This window comes from Conger conger, chromosome 1 (assembly GCF_963514075.1).
Source record: "Conger conger chromosome 1, fConCon1.1, whole genome shotgun sequence".
Classification (NCBI taxonomy): Eukaryota; Metazoa; Chordata; class Actinopteri; order Anguilliformes; family Congridae; genus Conger; species Conger conger.
In genome coordinates, this window is record NC_083760.1 from 81,759,250 (window position 1) to 81,774,369 (window position 15,120).

The 15,120-nt window shown below is 40.9% G+C and overlaps 1 protein-coding gene across 4 annotated transcripts; it reads right to left on the reverse strand.

Moving 5' to 3' along the window:
* Positions 1-1,279: 1,279 nt before the first annotated feature.
* On the reverse strand, positions 1,280-11,033 carry LOC133126247 (guanylate-binding protein 1-like). 4 transcript variants are annotated; one of them, XM_061238286.1, is made up of 11 exons: positions 10,847-11,033; positions 9,433-9,627; positions 8,771-8,898; positions 7,893-8,002; positions 6,845-7,047; positions 5,820-6,062; positions 5,359-5,633; positions 4,211-4,423; positions 3,749-3,851; positions 2,882-3,006; positions 1,280-2,237 (listed from the first exon to the last, which is right to left on the reverse strand). In XM_061238286.1, the coding sequence occupies exons 2-11, from the start codon at positions 9,623-9,625 to the stop codon at positions 1,668-1,670; spliced, it is 2,163 nt and encodes a 720-aa protein (XP_061094270.1). In that variant the 5' UTR covers positions 9,626-9,627; positions 10,847-11,033; the 3' UTR covers positions 1,280-1,667. The 4 variants fall into 4 exon arrangements, with proteins under 4 accessions (XP_061094270.1, XP_061094261.1, XP_061094251.1 ...); XM_061238277.1 differs by having other exon boundaries at positions 9,433-9,630; XM_061238267.1 differs by lacking the exon at positions 10,847-11,033 and adding an exon at positions 10,001-10,315.
* Positions 11,034-15,120: the final 4,087 nt, after the last annotated feature.

Genomic DNA, 15,120 nt, shown 5'->3' on the forward strand with positions numbered 1-15,120 from the left:
TGAATGAGAGTGGGTGAGCAGCAGCAAACACACAGACCCCCCCCCCCCGCCCCCCATGGAAATAAGTGTTTCACCTGTGTGAGTGGTGACTGCTCATATATGGTCAGAACTGTAGAATCTCTTCCCACCTTCAAGCGCAAACTGAAGACGCACCTCTCCCCGTCCCTCCCTACCTCCCTGTGAACCTTAATTGTTGTCTTTCTGTGATTTACTTTTTTGTGTATTGGTATTTTTAGTTTGGCTAGGTAAGCCGTGTTTGGCGAGTTAAGTTTGGTCACTTTTGCTTTGTTAATTTGTAAAAAAAAAAAAAAAAATAATAATAATAATTGTAATAGGCCCTGGTCCTTATCTTTGTTGTACAGGTAGCAGTTGAAATTGTACTTCCCTCTAGGGTCTTTCAGCGCACTTATTCCTGGTTATGGGTATGCACTTTATTGTACGTTGCTCTGGATAAGAGCGTCTGCCAAATGCCATTAATGTAATATATTTTGGAGTCCTGTGGAAAGTCCACAGGTCAGAAATGGATCAGCAATATCTTCTATCCTGGTAATTTTATGTATAACCATATATTATGTTCTTAGTGAGGTGGCATATTTTTGCCCTTTCCATAATGTCACAACGTATGCCCATCTGGTAAAGTAACATAGCCATAGTAATTGGGAACAGTTTAATTGTAATAACATAATGGGGACTAAATCTCTAGGTCAGTCAGTATTTTTCTGCCCATTGTTTTTGAAGTGCATCGATGTGAACTGTTGTGCGGGAGACATGTGAAACAATGCCCTGCGCATTGGACATCCTCTTCCTCCTCTTCCTCCTCCTGGTGCCTCTGGCCTCCTTCTTCCTCTTCAACTAAGCAGCACTTTGAGCAGCCCACTCACCCCAACCTTCCTCGACTACTCCTTCCTCCTCCCCAATTCCACACCACCAGCTCTGCTCTCCAACTCCACTGCCCTGTCCTCTCAGAAAATAACATTTTCATTCTTTATTTTTATATTAGTGCAAAATTATTTTAAATTTATTATAAAAATGTAATGGAAGTCAAACGGCACCTTGTGTGAGTGGTCAGGCAGAATCGTGTAAGAAACACCGTTCATGCTATAGCCTACAATGTTAGACAGTATAGTAGTATATTATACAGTGTTATTAATATTCATTACGCATATTCAAAACGCACTGTAAAAAGTCAGTCAACATTGCTTTTACTTTTTGCAGTAAATGTATTTTTAATGATGCTGCAAAAATAAAAAGTACAATTTGAAGATTAGTTTCAACATTAGTTTCCCAGCAGGCCCTATACAATGCATGCTGGGATTGGCTCCATTCCACAACCATGACAGAGCAAACAGTATAGAAGATACATGGATGGATGTATGAAAGTTTCTCTGCCTTGCCCCAGTGTAAAATTCGTAGTTTTATGAACTTGATAATTTTGGTTTTGTAGAATGATGCAGAATGATGTCACCTCTTCAAGGTTTTACATGTGCATTTTGAACTGTACTGTTTGTGGAACTTATTGAATATGCATGTCTCTTTACTGCAACCTGCATCACCATGAAGCCTCAAAGCATTACTGAAACTGGCTGTATGTTAACACTGGAAAACTATAATTAATCAGAGAGATTAATTCATTTTAAAAGCTAAGCACAGACACTACAATATGGAATTCATTTCACTTCATGGACTTCATGGACTTCATGGACTTCATGGACTTCATGGACTTCATGGACTTCATGCTGTGGATCTTCTGCTTTCTCAGGCCTCGCACTGGACTGTGAAGAGCTTGCCTGCGTCTCCGCGCTATCCGTTGAGGAGCTTGTCTGTCCAGGTTTGGGCTTTCCTCGCTGGTGCTGGTGAAGGTTCGGTTCTCCTTTCCCCTGAACAACTTGCTTTAACCCCCTGCCCTGTCTGCTTCTCTCCAGCTGGAGCCTGTATTGTGCCTCCTTGCGTTGCTCTTCCTTCATAATGCGGTTCTCATGGAGGCTCATGTACTCCATGTAAGTTTGGACTCCATTGGCGAGGACTCTGGTCATGCTCACCACTGCCTCCCGCTGGGCGGCCTTGTCCTTCTCCTTGGTGATTTCCATATTGTTCTTCAGTTCCTGGATCTCCTCCTTCAGGGCATCCTCTTTCCTCTGGAACCCCTTGGCCATCAGCCACTCATGTTCCTGCAGTTTGCTCTCCATTGCTCGCTCCAACTCTTTCATGGCCTCAGCCGCCTCCTTCTGCTTCTTGACCTTCAGAGACAGATTTACATTTTTAGGCATTTGACCAACACTCTTTTTTTCCCAGAGTAGCTCACACACACACACACACACACACACCTAGCTTTTGTTTAACATACTGCCCATTTACACAGCTGGATATCGACTGATATGGTTGGTCCATTGATTCCAAGACCGTATCCACCATCAGGTCAGAATGTTGACAGGGAAGTTAAATGGGGGGTAAAGTATTGAGAATAACTGTACTACAGCCAAAAACTGTTTTGATATCTCGGATATAGTTTTTGGCCTGTATTCAATCAACACTTGTCTTTGGTTTTGCCAAGGTCAGCATTATGTTAATTAAATGTTGAACTGAAAGTCATATATACAGCGGCTATTCATACAAGCATGCACACACATACAGTGCTGTAAAAAAAAGTATTTGCCCCCTTCCTAATTTTGCTTATTATTTTGGTGCTGAATGATTTCAGATCTTTAGACAAAATGTAGTACTAGACAAAGGGAACCTGAGTAAACACAAAACACATTTTTTAAATGATTGCGTCGTTGATTTAATGAAAACTTATCAAATATCCATGTCACCCCTATTTAAACCGATTCTGCAGGCAGACAGACCAACATTTTTATTGTTATTTCAGATGTGGAGGGTTCACCTGTAACTGACGTATGGTCTCCTGGTGACTCTCTTCTTGGTCCCTTAGCATCTTCTGAGCCAGTTCTAGTCTTTCCGTCTCCCTCCTTTCCTCTTGTTCTAAAATGGCCACCCTCTGTTCCGCATCTGAGACAGGAGCAAGTCAAAACATCCTCACAATTGTAAAACTAAATATTAAAATACATGGCTTTAGTAAGCATCCAGTTACCACAATCCTATCCTCAAATCATTTTAAAAGGAACAAATGTTTTTTTCTTTTGAAATGATGACTAAAAGGGAGTCTAGGGTATTGGCAGTCATAAAAGATGACACTCCTTTTTGAAAGAAGGATCATTTTTTTTCCATCTTCCTTTTGGCCATTCTCTCAACTTCCTTGCGCCCCTCTTTGTTGCACGATTTCACACGATAACAGCGATCACCAAGTCACGACCACTATCAGGGCCTTACAATTGGGTGTGACGTAGTTCAAGTCCAACATAGCTCACCAACAGGTTATATAGGTTTCTCTGGAGAACAACATCTACTAAATGCAATAATGTAATGCAAGTAGAATGTGGTGTTGCAGTGAACTGTGCAGCTTTGAGTTAAGGAAATGAGGAGGACTCAACATGGCTTTGCAGAACCCACTCACTCACAGTGGTTGAAGCTTCTCCACAAGGGGGGGCCATTAGCACTCAAGTTAAAAGCATTGCTTAACTGTAGAGGGGAAGAATACTCTGAGCATTCCTCAGTAATCCAGCCGAGCCCTTCTTTGAAGTTTCAGTGATGTGGGAGAAAACAGGTTCACCTGGACACCATGCACTGGTATGACCACAGAGAAGTTTGACAAGTTTGAGCACAAGTTGACAGGTTTGTTGCGAGGGCTTACCGTGAATCCTTTTCTCCTGCTCACTCAGCTTGTTGTCAGCCTGAAGAACGGAGTTGGATTCCACACTTTTTTCTTTCAGGAATTCTTCCAGTACCTCCTCCGCCTATACATTAAGGACACAAACACACGCACATGTCAATATATGGACCATCCGCTGAATACTAAAAATCCAGGCAAGCATGCCTTTCTCCCAGACTCTGCTACAGTACATCATGAGCGAGTAGTCACCGCTACTTCATGATTTTGATTTTGAATAAACAAACCATTAAATATCAGGCGATGTGAGTGTCATTGTGTTTCTTATTTAATAATGATTATTTAAAGTCTTTAAATACATGGCTTATTAAATTTGACTTTAATAAAGCCAGGTCTTTTGTTCCTCAACTATGCAAGCCAGATTTCATACCCCTTCCACTGCGGCATTCTGCTCTGCTAGTTTGTGTTGTTTTTTTGGACACTTACCACAACCCCTTTGTTGGGCGTGCTGTGGAACTGGGCCACGACAGCATCGTTGTCCGCGCAGTAAAGCTCGTAGCCCCCCGGTTCGGCATAGAAGCCCTCCTGCATCCTCTTGCCCATCGGTGCAGACAGTTGAGCCAGGAGGTTCCTGCACAGGTCCTTAGATGCTTGTTCATTCTGGCAGAGAAGTTCGGCATAGTGCTCTGCGATGGCCTCCTGAAAGCAGACACACACGCCAGTGGTAACAGGCAGATCTGAAATGCGATGCCATCCCCTTTCTCTTTAATACGGTTCCATCCCCTTTCTCTTTAATACGGTTCTGTGCCTGTAAGAATTTCACATCCCTGTTTGGTATGGGGGTCATTCTGTGCCATAGACTTGTTCAACTAATCCTAAATTACTTTTCAGCAGATGGTCCGAGGTTCCATGGGGATCATGAGCTACAGTTCATATACTGTAGGGGGTCCACGATTGCACTCAACCCCAGTCCCAAATCTTTAGAAAACATTTTTTAAAATATAACCCTTTTATTTTTCATTTACGTTGGGGGTCCCATGATGCCTTAGAACCAGGGTGGAGCTCCCTGGATCAAAACGGATGGAAAGCGTCTAATATACAGTGTATGGGCCATCTCTGGTTTACCTTTGCATTCCCACAATGAAAGATTTTTTTTACATGACATTACATTATTGGCATTTGGCAGACGCATTATCCAGAGCAATGTACAACAAAGTGCGAAGTGCAAACTCACAACCAGTGCGCTGATAGTGCTAAGAGTGCAATCAGGGCCTATTTGATAAATGGTTTAAATTTACATCTAAAAACTGTTTATACAGCAGAACCCAATAAAATGATATACACTTCCATATCAACAATAAACAGCTTAAATAGCCGAATGTTTGTATTTATTAGTGGTATAGGCCTCACCTTATCAGCGTAACTGATTCAGAAAGCCTGATGAGAACTACAGCATGTTTTTCTACATTCGTTGCATGTTTTGAACGTGTGTTTTGCACACTGCTTCACGGGGCTGTCGTTTTATATTTCTGACATTACGTTTGGCTGCAGGATTAATTGCTCATCGGGGCCAATAAAGACTGACTGACTGATGAGTCTGTGCCGCTGGCTGCAGATACGGCGGTTGTGATTACCGCCAGGGCTTTCAGGTGCTCGCCGCTGTCGTCCTTGAAGGAGCGGCTCATGAAGGTCTTGGTGGCCAGCGAGTCGCAGAGCCTGTGCTGCCGGGACATCTCCTGGACGTTCACGGGGAAGCAGAGGTCCTGCATGCCCTGCTGGTACTCCTTCAGGGCGTCTCTCCTCGCCGCCTCGTTCTCGATCTGCGCCATAGCCAGCACGGCGTTCTCCAGGCAGGGCACGTCGCCTCTGGCGATGGTGTCAACGTAGGTTTTTGCCAAATGACCAAGCACTGTGACAAAAGAAATAAGGCAAGAAAGCAAGAAAAATGGCCAATGAGCTGAGACTTCTCAGGCAAACAGTAACTTAAAACAAGCTAATATTTTCTACTACAGAGAAGTCTTTTTATGAGACTTTTAGTGTGTGAATGTAAATGTGTGTCTGGAAATGATTGTGATGGGGGAATGGGTGCACTCACTCCTTCCAGTGACCTGCACCCCTCCTTTAACCGTCTTGACGTTGCTCTCCATAAAGATGTAACTGCAGAAGCTGGAGGTGACGGTGCGAAATGATTGGCTGAGATCGCATTCATCCAGGGAATCCAGACGTGACATGTTCTCTGGAGTGGTGGGGGTGATGAACACAAAACACCGTCTCGTCGGAAAGTAGCTGCGGATGCACTCCCGGGGGAGGTTGTAGTCTGCAGTCTTCTTGTCCCTGCCTATGGAAATATGACATTACATTTGAACTTTGTGACTCAGCATACACCTTCACGTTCACCGTTTACGTATTTTACAAATTATCCATGTAGTACGTAGTTTTTATCCATTTACGCAGATATTTTATTCTTATGGGTAAAACCAAAGGGCCACCACCAGGAACCTCTTTAGCAAGCTCAGTTACAAGTCCAGTTACAGACCCAGGTCCTTTCCTCAGCTGCGATATTCCACTGCTGACCACACTGCACCAGCTGTGCTGTGCAGTAATTGTATCTATTCTCTTAGTTTCCCACCCTCACCGATGGAAGGGGGCCAGTTGCCCTCTTCCCCGGATGAGGCAGATGCCTGCTGTCTGTCTACAGTATGTCCACTGATCTGGCTGGCCACCCCATTCCCTGGACCGCCATCCACAGACACTGGTCTGAAACTGATTTTGCACTGGGGAACCCACACCCTGAGGCAGCCAGAGGAGGCTGGCCCACTGGGTCCTTCTGAGGTTTCTTCCAACATGTCTTTACAAAGGGATTTTTCCTGCCTCCAGCTTGCTCTGTGGGTAAAGGGCGAGGTGTATTGTGGCAAATCCCTTATAAAAGGGGCACTATCTCTAAAATGTCATAGATTGATTGATTGATTGATTGATTGGTAGCGAACACGTTGCATAGCGGGCTTCTGGGACCCAGTCACCCTCCCTTTCCGGCCCAAGTTTAGCATCTTTGTGCTGTAAAATGAGAAGTAGGATATGGTGAGCTCTATCATCTCCTGAGTTCAAACGCATGTCATTTACCTTTCCTGAGGGACAAGGAATGTTCCAAATACTCGTTGTCAGTCACGGCCCTCCCGTCAATCTTGAGCTCCAGCGTGAAATCCCGGATGACCCACACAAACTTGGGGAAGAACTGCACAAACTGTGCGTCTGCTCCGTCCTCAGAGGATGAAGCGCCACCGGGAGATTTGACTTTGATCCGTTCCGTCAGCTCTGTGACATATCTGCCGTAGCTAAGGAATAATAAAACCCTAAAAGGCTCGTCGAGTCGGACGGGAGAGATGACCGATTCCTCGGTCTGCCTAGGAACAGAGGCGTGTCCCAAACAACCACGAGTCGAGCCCACAAGGCGCATACAAAGCCCGAAAGCATAAAGTACTATTTTGCTAAGTTCTGTTTTTGTTTGTCATTGTGACAAGGGCCATTATCAAAATACTATGACAACATATGACAAAGACAATTAATTAAGTTCAGTGTGACCACCAAAATGAACATGTCAAACAATGTTTACTTTAAACAAGCAGCACTTTAATTTTAGTTAAGTGGGTCACATTTTACAGCCCATTAATTACATAGTATTTACTGTGTAAATACCAGGTACTTATTAGCTAACTATTTTGATTTCAGCGGGGAGTACTATGAAACAGGCTGCGCTTACATATGGTACTTAATGACTTTGTTTCATAGCACTTACCACTGAAATCAAACTAGTTACCTAATAGTTACACAAGTACCTTTGCGCGTACCCAATAAATACTAGGTAATTAACGGGCTGTAAAATAAAGCGTGACCATTAATTGAATCCAGGCCTATCTAAATAAAATAAAATAATGATACATCCATGCAATCAAAAACCTGAAAGTCAGGAATGCTGCTGGTTTTGTTTTGATAGTTATTTACTGATAATCTATCGATAATCTACTGATAATCCCCCGATTAGAGGGGATGAATGAAAACCAGAAGTACTACTGGCCAGTTGAATATCCCTCCTGTAATCCACTCCATTATGACCAAAACTACTCTCCAGCTGAGTCATATTCTCTGCAGCTGAGCATCACTGAAAAGATACTGAAGAGTCTCCACTGCTTGGTTGTCTATGGTCGCCCGGCAGTTGTAGACGAGCATGCTGCTCAAGAGGATGGCCAGTGAGAAGACCCATGCGTCATTCTTCTGATCTCCCTGAAAAACAAACACAACACCACCTCAACCCCCATTTCCAGTGCGATTACAAATGAACATAAAAATGAACCTCTACGTTTGCAGTGGTTTCAAACCAAAGAGGAACAGGTTCAAATTAATGAAATTTACAGTAAAATAAGTTCAATAATGACAACATACAATGGTGCAGAATGTGGATATAGCGTAATGGCTATATGTGAATAGCATGCAATATTATCCAGAACTAATTCCACTTTTCCTAATCTGTTCCCAAAGATCAAAGAAAAGAAGTTTACTTTATGAGTGCAAAGTCTGAACTAGCAACTTCTTTCTTGATAATACTAACTGATCTTTCCTGAAGTGATGACACCCATCCAGAAATTCCAAACCAACCACCTAAATGCACAGAACTGGATATGCAGCAAATTAATCAGAAATTGAACATGAAGTGTATGAGATAAAGCATAAACAAGGCCTTACACTTCCTGTTTATAATACAATAAAAATCACACATGAAATTAGCCTTTTCAAATAGGAAAATCACAATATCATACTTGAAATTCATTCATTTAATTACAAAAATGGCATATGTGAACTGGACATTTTCACATCTGATTGTGATGTCTGATGTGATAATTGTACTTCACATGTGAAAACAAAACATGTGACTAGCATAGGTTACCTTTCCATGCTCTCATCTCATAAATGGCATTATTTTTTATAGTTCACATGCTGGGTGTTCACAAGTGATTTTTGCACACATTGGAGTGGTCTGTCTGTGGTACCAACCTTCTCAACATCCCCAAGCCCCTCAGTGTCCAGTAACACCAGGGTGTGGCCTGCTCTTGTGGGATGTGGAAGGGCCCACATCCAGATGCCCTTGGTCTGTGACTGCACCGTGTCTCCCAGGGCAAAGCCTAAAATAGTGACCAAAGAAATAGGAAAAAACATCCAGGAGAGTTTAAATAGACTGATCGAAGACAAAAAGGTAGTGCAGCACACAATACAAACATAGAGGACAAAGATATCATTGGTGCATTAGTAATTACACTTACTAACAGTTCTGACACTCATATTCAATTCTGACCCTAATATACTATTCATAGCAACAGCAAATAAAATGAAAACACTCTTTTTGCATACATTTAGCATTTATCTAGTGACTATTGTCACATAGTATCACTTCATGTGGAGGTATATTGAAGTATCAGTTCAGTTCAATCATCAAATGAATGCTAACAAGCCCAGTTGCCAATTTGTTAGACAGTTGGCCCTAAGGTTTTGGTGGCCCCCAAAGTGCCCCAACATAAATCAATAAATCACACCCACAACTTATGTAACAGCTGAACTGTGTGGCCCAGGGATGGTTTAGGCCCTAGATGATTGCATAGTCTTTATGCCAGCAACGGGCCTATTATACAGTCAGTGTAAAGGAGGGGAGGGGTCCTCACCGTGCTTCTTCCCAGCCAGTTTGTTCATGAGGTAAGACTTTCCAGAGCGGTACAAGCCCACCACGGCCACCACCACTGCTGGCTGATTCAGCCCCATCAAGACATCCACCGCCTCTTGGTTCACAGAAAGGTTTCCATCCGTATTTTCAATCAAGCACATAGGGGACTCCATGAAGGCAACAGGGCTGGCCATGACTGCTTTGGATGGATGGACAGAATATTATTTCACAGGGTCCCCCCCACAGCCACAAAATCACGTCTTCACCCATGTCGGAATATCTTACACTGTTAAATACATAGATGCCTCATCTACACGATACAATCGTATACGACCATATTTTCAGTCCTAATTATTTTAAGGTATGTTCCATTTGTTTTATTTTGAGATGAAAAGCAAAACAGATGAACAACTGTAGCCTACAAAGGCTAGGCTATCTTTTCTCCATTGCTCACAAAACAGTCAGTTGCGTAATAAAGGGCTTCATTAACTCAGGAATCATATACCTACCTGATCTACTTTCATTTTATATCCCTCTTTTACTCGTGTTTTATTTCATTTGTGAGTTACCTGTATTATCAGTCGAAAGACTGCTTGATGAATGTTCCTCAATGGCACGGGCTTGCATGATAACCCGACGTCAGATGATGAGGAAGTGTGGTAAACAACACTCGAATTTTCGCTCGCAGACTGAACATGTTCAATTCTACGCGCTATACGTTCTTGCCTTCAAATTGACAATCTCCGACAAACAATACTTGAAATACAAGCTACCAGCTGTTTCAAAACATAGCTTCAGATGGTCTAATTGGCCACCGTTTTTTTTTGTTCAGCAGGGGCCAAGGCTCACTAATTGTAGTCTATATTCCGACATTGTTTCTGGGCTCGTGTTGTGTTAAATAATAATTCTTTTTGGTTTGGTTTTGTGAATTATGGTAGCCTAAATCAGTTTGAGTTTGCCAATTACGAATTTAAAGTAAAATCCCTCTTTATACACGTGAGCATTGCAGTTCCTTTTATTGTCGACACTTCCAGAATAGTCATTTTAGATTAATCAAATACATTGTATGCTAATTATATTGCGTCACGACTGCTTACGGGTAGTGTTTTCTTGTTTAACTTTGTTAGCTAGAATTCGTTATAGGACAAACCGAACTTTCGGTAGCACTGAATTTAGTTGATTCACAGAAAAGACATTAGGTTTTTCTTTTTCAGGGTTTAAATTTTTCCCATTGAGCAGAATTTTGTTGAAAAGACATCTAAAAGCACAGCCCGTTTACATTAGCTGGGTGGAAAGCAAGCTGTTACCTTTTGTCATTGTTGATGCCATGAAACCAATAATAACACAAAAACACAACCTCTTCCCAACATTTACGAATAGGATGTAAGCCAAATGCAAAATTAATGAAAACTCACCAGTCAATTATGTCCTTTACAGCGCTGGGTTTTCCAAGTAGATCGACTTTAGTTTTGGATTACGACAGTCCCGGTTCTGCTGTGATTGGGGGGGCAGACAGAAATATCGTGGGGGCACCTTTTTATTTAGGGCACTGTGTGTGCCATACAGTTCCCAGGCTCTCTCCCCCCTCGTTTGCATATATTTGTGTGTGTGTGCGTGTATCCTTGCAACCACACGATCAAAGCAATTGATTAATTTAAGTCAGTGGTCAAAGATTTGTGGGGGGGAGGGGGACAGCAAAAAAACCCGCCCCCCTCTGATCCGGCACTGGTATACGGTCTACAGTACGAAAGTGAAAGAACATGGACTGTCAGGCCTCTGTAGATGAATGTGATGTCATCGTTATCGGTATACACAATCAGAGTATTTTAAGATTGTATTCGTTACTTGCAAGCCAATAAAGAATGGGGGTAAGAGGGGACACTGCATGTCGCATGTCTCTTGACTGAACACATTACAGAAATTTAAGCTGTCTAAGCATTCACCAGTCTTGCAATATCCAAAGATGTTTGCTACCAAAGCGTATGTTCATCATATTGATTGCTCATCAGGGGGCTGGGTTGGTGTGAACACATTAAATACACAGAGGCCAGGGCTTGATTTAATATCTTATCTTTTCTCGTAAACATGTCATTCCCCCACTTGAATGTCTGTCTTCCTCAGTCCACATAACCTTTTGCTCAATGTATTTTGAACCCTAAAACCCAGCCTCCCCTTTTCAACCCTATCACAAGCTGCAATCTGAATGTTTCAGCACAACAGTTGGGCACACTGTCTTAATGAATTGCCAGGTCCAGGCTTAGCAGGAGTCCAGCTACGGGGCCAAGTCCAGGCCCCAATTCCTAAGTCTGGAGCACTTGACCAGGTCTCTAACTACAGACCAATTTCAATTGCACTCTCAAAGATTCTTGAAAAAACAGTTGCTAAACAACTTGTTGATTACCTTGAAAGTAATCACCTTCTGCACCACAAACAATTTGGATTCAGACCAAGGTACTCAACAGAGTTTGCGAACTGTTACCTCAGTGAAACTATAAAACAGTCATTAGAGGAAGGCAGTGTAGTGGGAGCAGTATTTTTGGACTTGAAAAAAACCTTTGATACTGTGAACCACAAAATTATTTTAAATAAACTGCAACAATTACATTTTTCAAATGATGCAATAACCTGGTTTAGATCTTATCTTGAATGCAGAGAGCAATAGATTCTACCCAGTCATCTGTCCAAACTTGCCGAATGGGAATTCCACAAGGTTCAATTTTAGGCCCTTTACTTTTTATTTTATATGTAAATGACTTGCCTGACAGCTGTAAAAGAGTTAGATGCCAAATGTATGCAGACGACATAATTATATATATGCATGCAGAAAACCTTCAGATGGCAGCAGAGATTCTCACAAAATAAATGACTGGTGTGTCACAGTGGCTCCAAAATAATCATCTGATTTTGAACTATAATGAGACAGTCTCAATGTGCTTTTCAATAAAAAATAAATTTCAATGAAAATTTTAGAATAAAGATTGACGAACAATAGATGAGGGACATTAAATAACATTTTTAGGTGTTACTTTAGACTCTCAGTTAAGTTTGATAAACATGTAAAGAGGTTGTGCAAAACTGTCAAAACAAATTTAAATTGCTTCCGCTTAATTAGACATTACATACCTATTAAGGCAGCACAGTTTATACATGCCATGATATTTTCTAAATTATCATACTGTATAACAGTTTGGGGCCAGGCCAACCAAACAATAATTACACCCATCAGGTCATTATATAAACGGGCACTGAAAGTAATGGATCAGAAACGAGTTAGTTGGCACCATTGCGTAATTTTACAGAAACATAACATACAAAGTAAATTTTTCATTTATTAAACTTATTTTTAAATGTGTACAACAACCTTGCCCCAGAAATACTCAATTGGTAAACAAAAAAAACAGTGGAATTAGAACTAGAGGTGCAAGAAGTGGAAATTGCAGAGTAGCAAAACACAGAACAACATTTGGTCAGTCATTCTTCTCAGGAAGAGGTGTGGAACGCATCACCATCTGAAATTAAAAAATTGACAGAGCTCAAGGTTAACATACATGCAAAACAATGGCTGAAACTGAAGCCAGTCTGTGAACATTGATTTGATGTATTATTAACATTTTTATTTTTTGTCTTTGCCCTTATTTTACCACTTGTCCTTATTTTAGTCTTTTATCTGTACTGCTTTTTAACATTTTGGTATTATTTGAAGTTAAATGCTTCTGTACTTCCTGTTTTAACTTTTAAAAGCCTGGCCTGGGACAGGGGTTGCAAATTAGCCATGGCTAGAAACCTGTATGCATGGCATTGACTTTGCATTTTATATATAAAGCAATGTTGTATGCATTGTATGCATGTCCCTGTTAAATAAACATTAAATAATAAAAATAAATAAAAAATTGTCTGTTTGTAAAAGGATCAGAATTCAGCTGATAAAGGTAATTTTTATGAGCAGTTTTTCCTGCGTAATTAATTTCCTTCAGGATTAGGTGTAACAGTTATAGATAGGTTCAACTTCATTTTTTCATGAAGTTTCTGTATATTTCCTAATTTACCTTAACATTTGGGACAAGAATATATATTTTCTGTGTTCGCTCTGCACTCCACAATGTTATCTGCTCAAGTTCACCAAATCCCTCCAAACTCATTGGACAGTACAGGTCATAGCCCTGCTGTAGGTTCATCCTTATGTGTGCAAGAACTTGTAAAGTGTTGTAGAGATCCTGTCACTCAAAATTACAAAATTACAAATTTCTTACTTTCAAAAGATAAGTTGTGTATAGAGTTATGCTTAAGTGACACGCTTGGAGATGCGTGAATGAGTTTTATGAGGAATCTCATTATAAAACTTTCCTTTCACAGTCCATGCATTACTTCCTTAGTTATCATTATCATTCCTTGTTCATTTTAATGATAGCCAGTGTTGTGGAAATATCCTCTTATTCCTATTTCAGCAGAGGGTGGAGAACTCAGTTCAACACAATCCGAGTATTTTAAGACTTTATTCGTTACTTGCAAGCCAATAAAGAATGGGGGTATGTGCTTACCGACACTTTCCCCAAAATGCAAGAGGAGGGACTGCCTGTCACTTCACTAAACACATGACATAATTTTAAGCTGTGTAAGCATTCACCAGTCTTGCAATGTCCAAGGTACAATGTTAGGGTTTCTAAAGATGTTTACCACCAAAAGGTATGTTCATCATATTGATTGCTCATCAGGGAGCTGGGTTGGTGTGAACACATTAAATACACAGAAGCCAGGGCTTGATTTCATACCTTATCTTTTCTGCTTTGTAAGGTGTATCTTTTCTCGTAAACATGTTATTCCCCCCACTTGAATATCTATCTTCCTCAGTCCACATGACCTTTTGCCCATTGTATTTTGAACCCTAAAACCCAGCCTCCCCTTATCAACTTGTCACAAGCTGCAGTCTGAATATTTCAGCACATTGTCTTAATTAATTAAAACACAGTTTATACATACTTATACTTTGTAGGATTTATACAACATACAAAAATAAGAATTTCTCTATACCAGTTTTTGGAAATGGTCTCTTTGTAAAATTATCAGAATTCAACTAATACATTTGACATTTGTCTGAGCAGTTTTGCCTGCGCAATTAATTTCCTTCCGAATTAGGTGTAACATCATAGATATGTTCAACTTCATTTTTTCAGAAAGTTTCCATATGTTTCCTTATTTACCTTGAGGTTTGTATATTTTCTGTATTTCACTCTGCACTCCACAATGTTAGATTTAGGTTTCATCATGTAGAAATGATGGCACTTTATAAGTACATCTTATCTGCTCAAGTTCACCAAATCCCTCCAAACTCATTGGATGGTACAGGTCATAACCCTGCTGTAGGTTCATCCTTATGTGTGCAATAACTTTAAGTGATGTAGAGATCATGTCACTCATGTAGCATACACATTCATTATATGTACGAGATGATGAAATAACTAAGCTGTAACAAATAATTAAGCTTTGTCATTTTTAAGCGGTGGAAAAATAAAATGAACCTGTGGGACAGATTGCTCAAAACCTTACATTCCCATTTCTTACAGAAACAGCAGAAAATATCGATGTAACAACAATTCAAGGCTCAGTCCCCCAAAATCCTACAATTAAACGCGGCTACTTTCATTTCCATTTACAATTTCAGTATGGCCCAAACGCCATGCTGCCCTGAAAT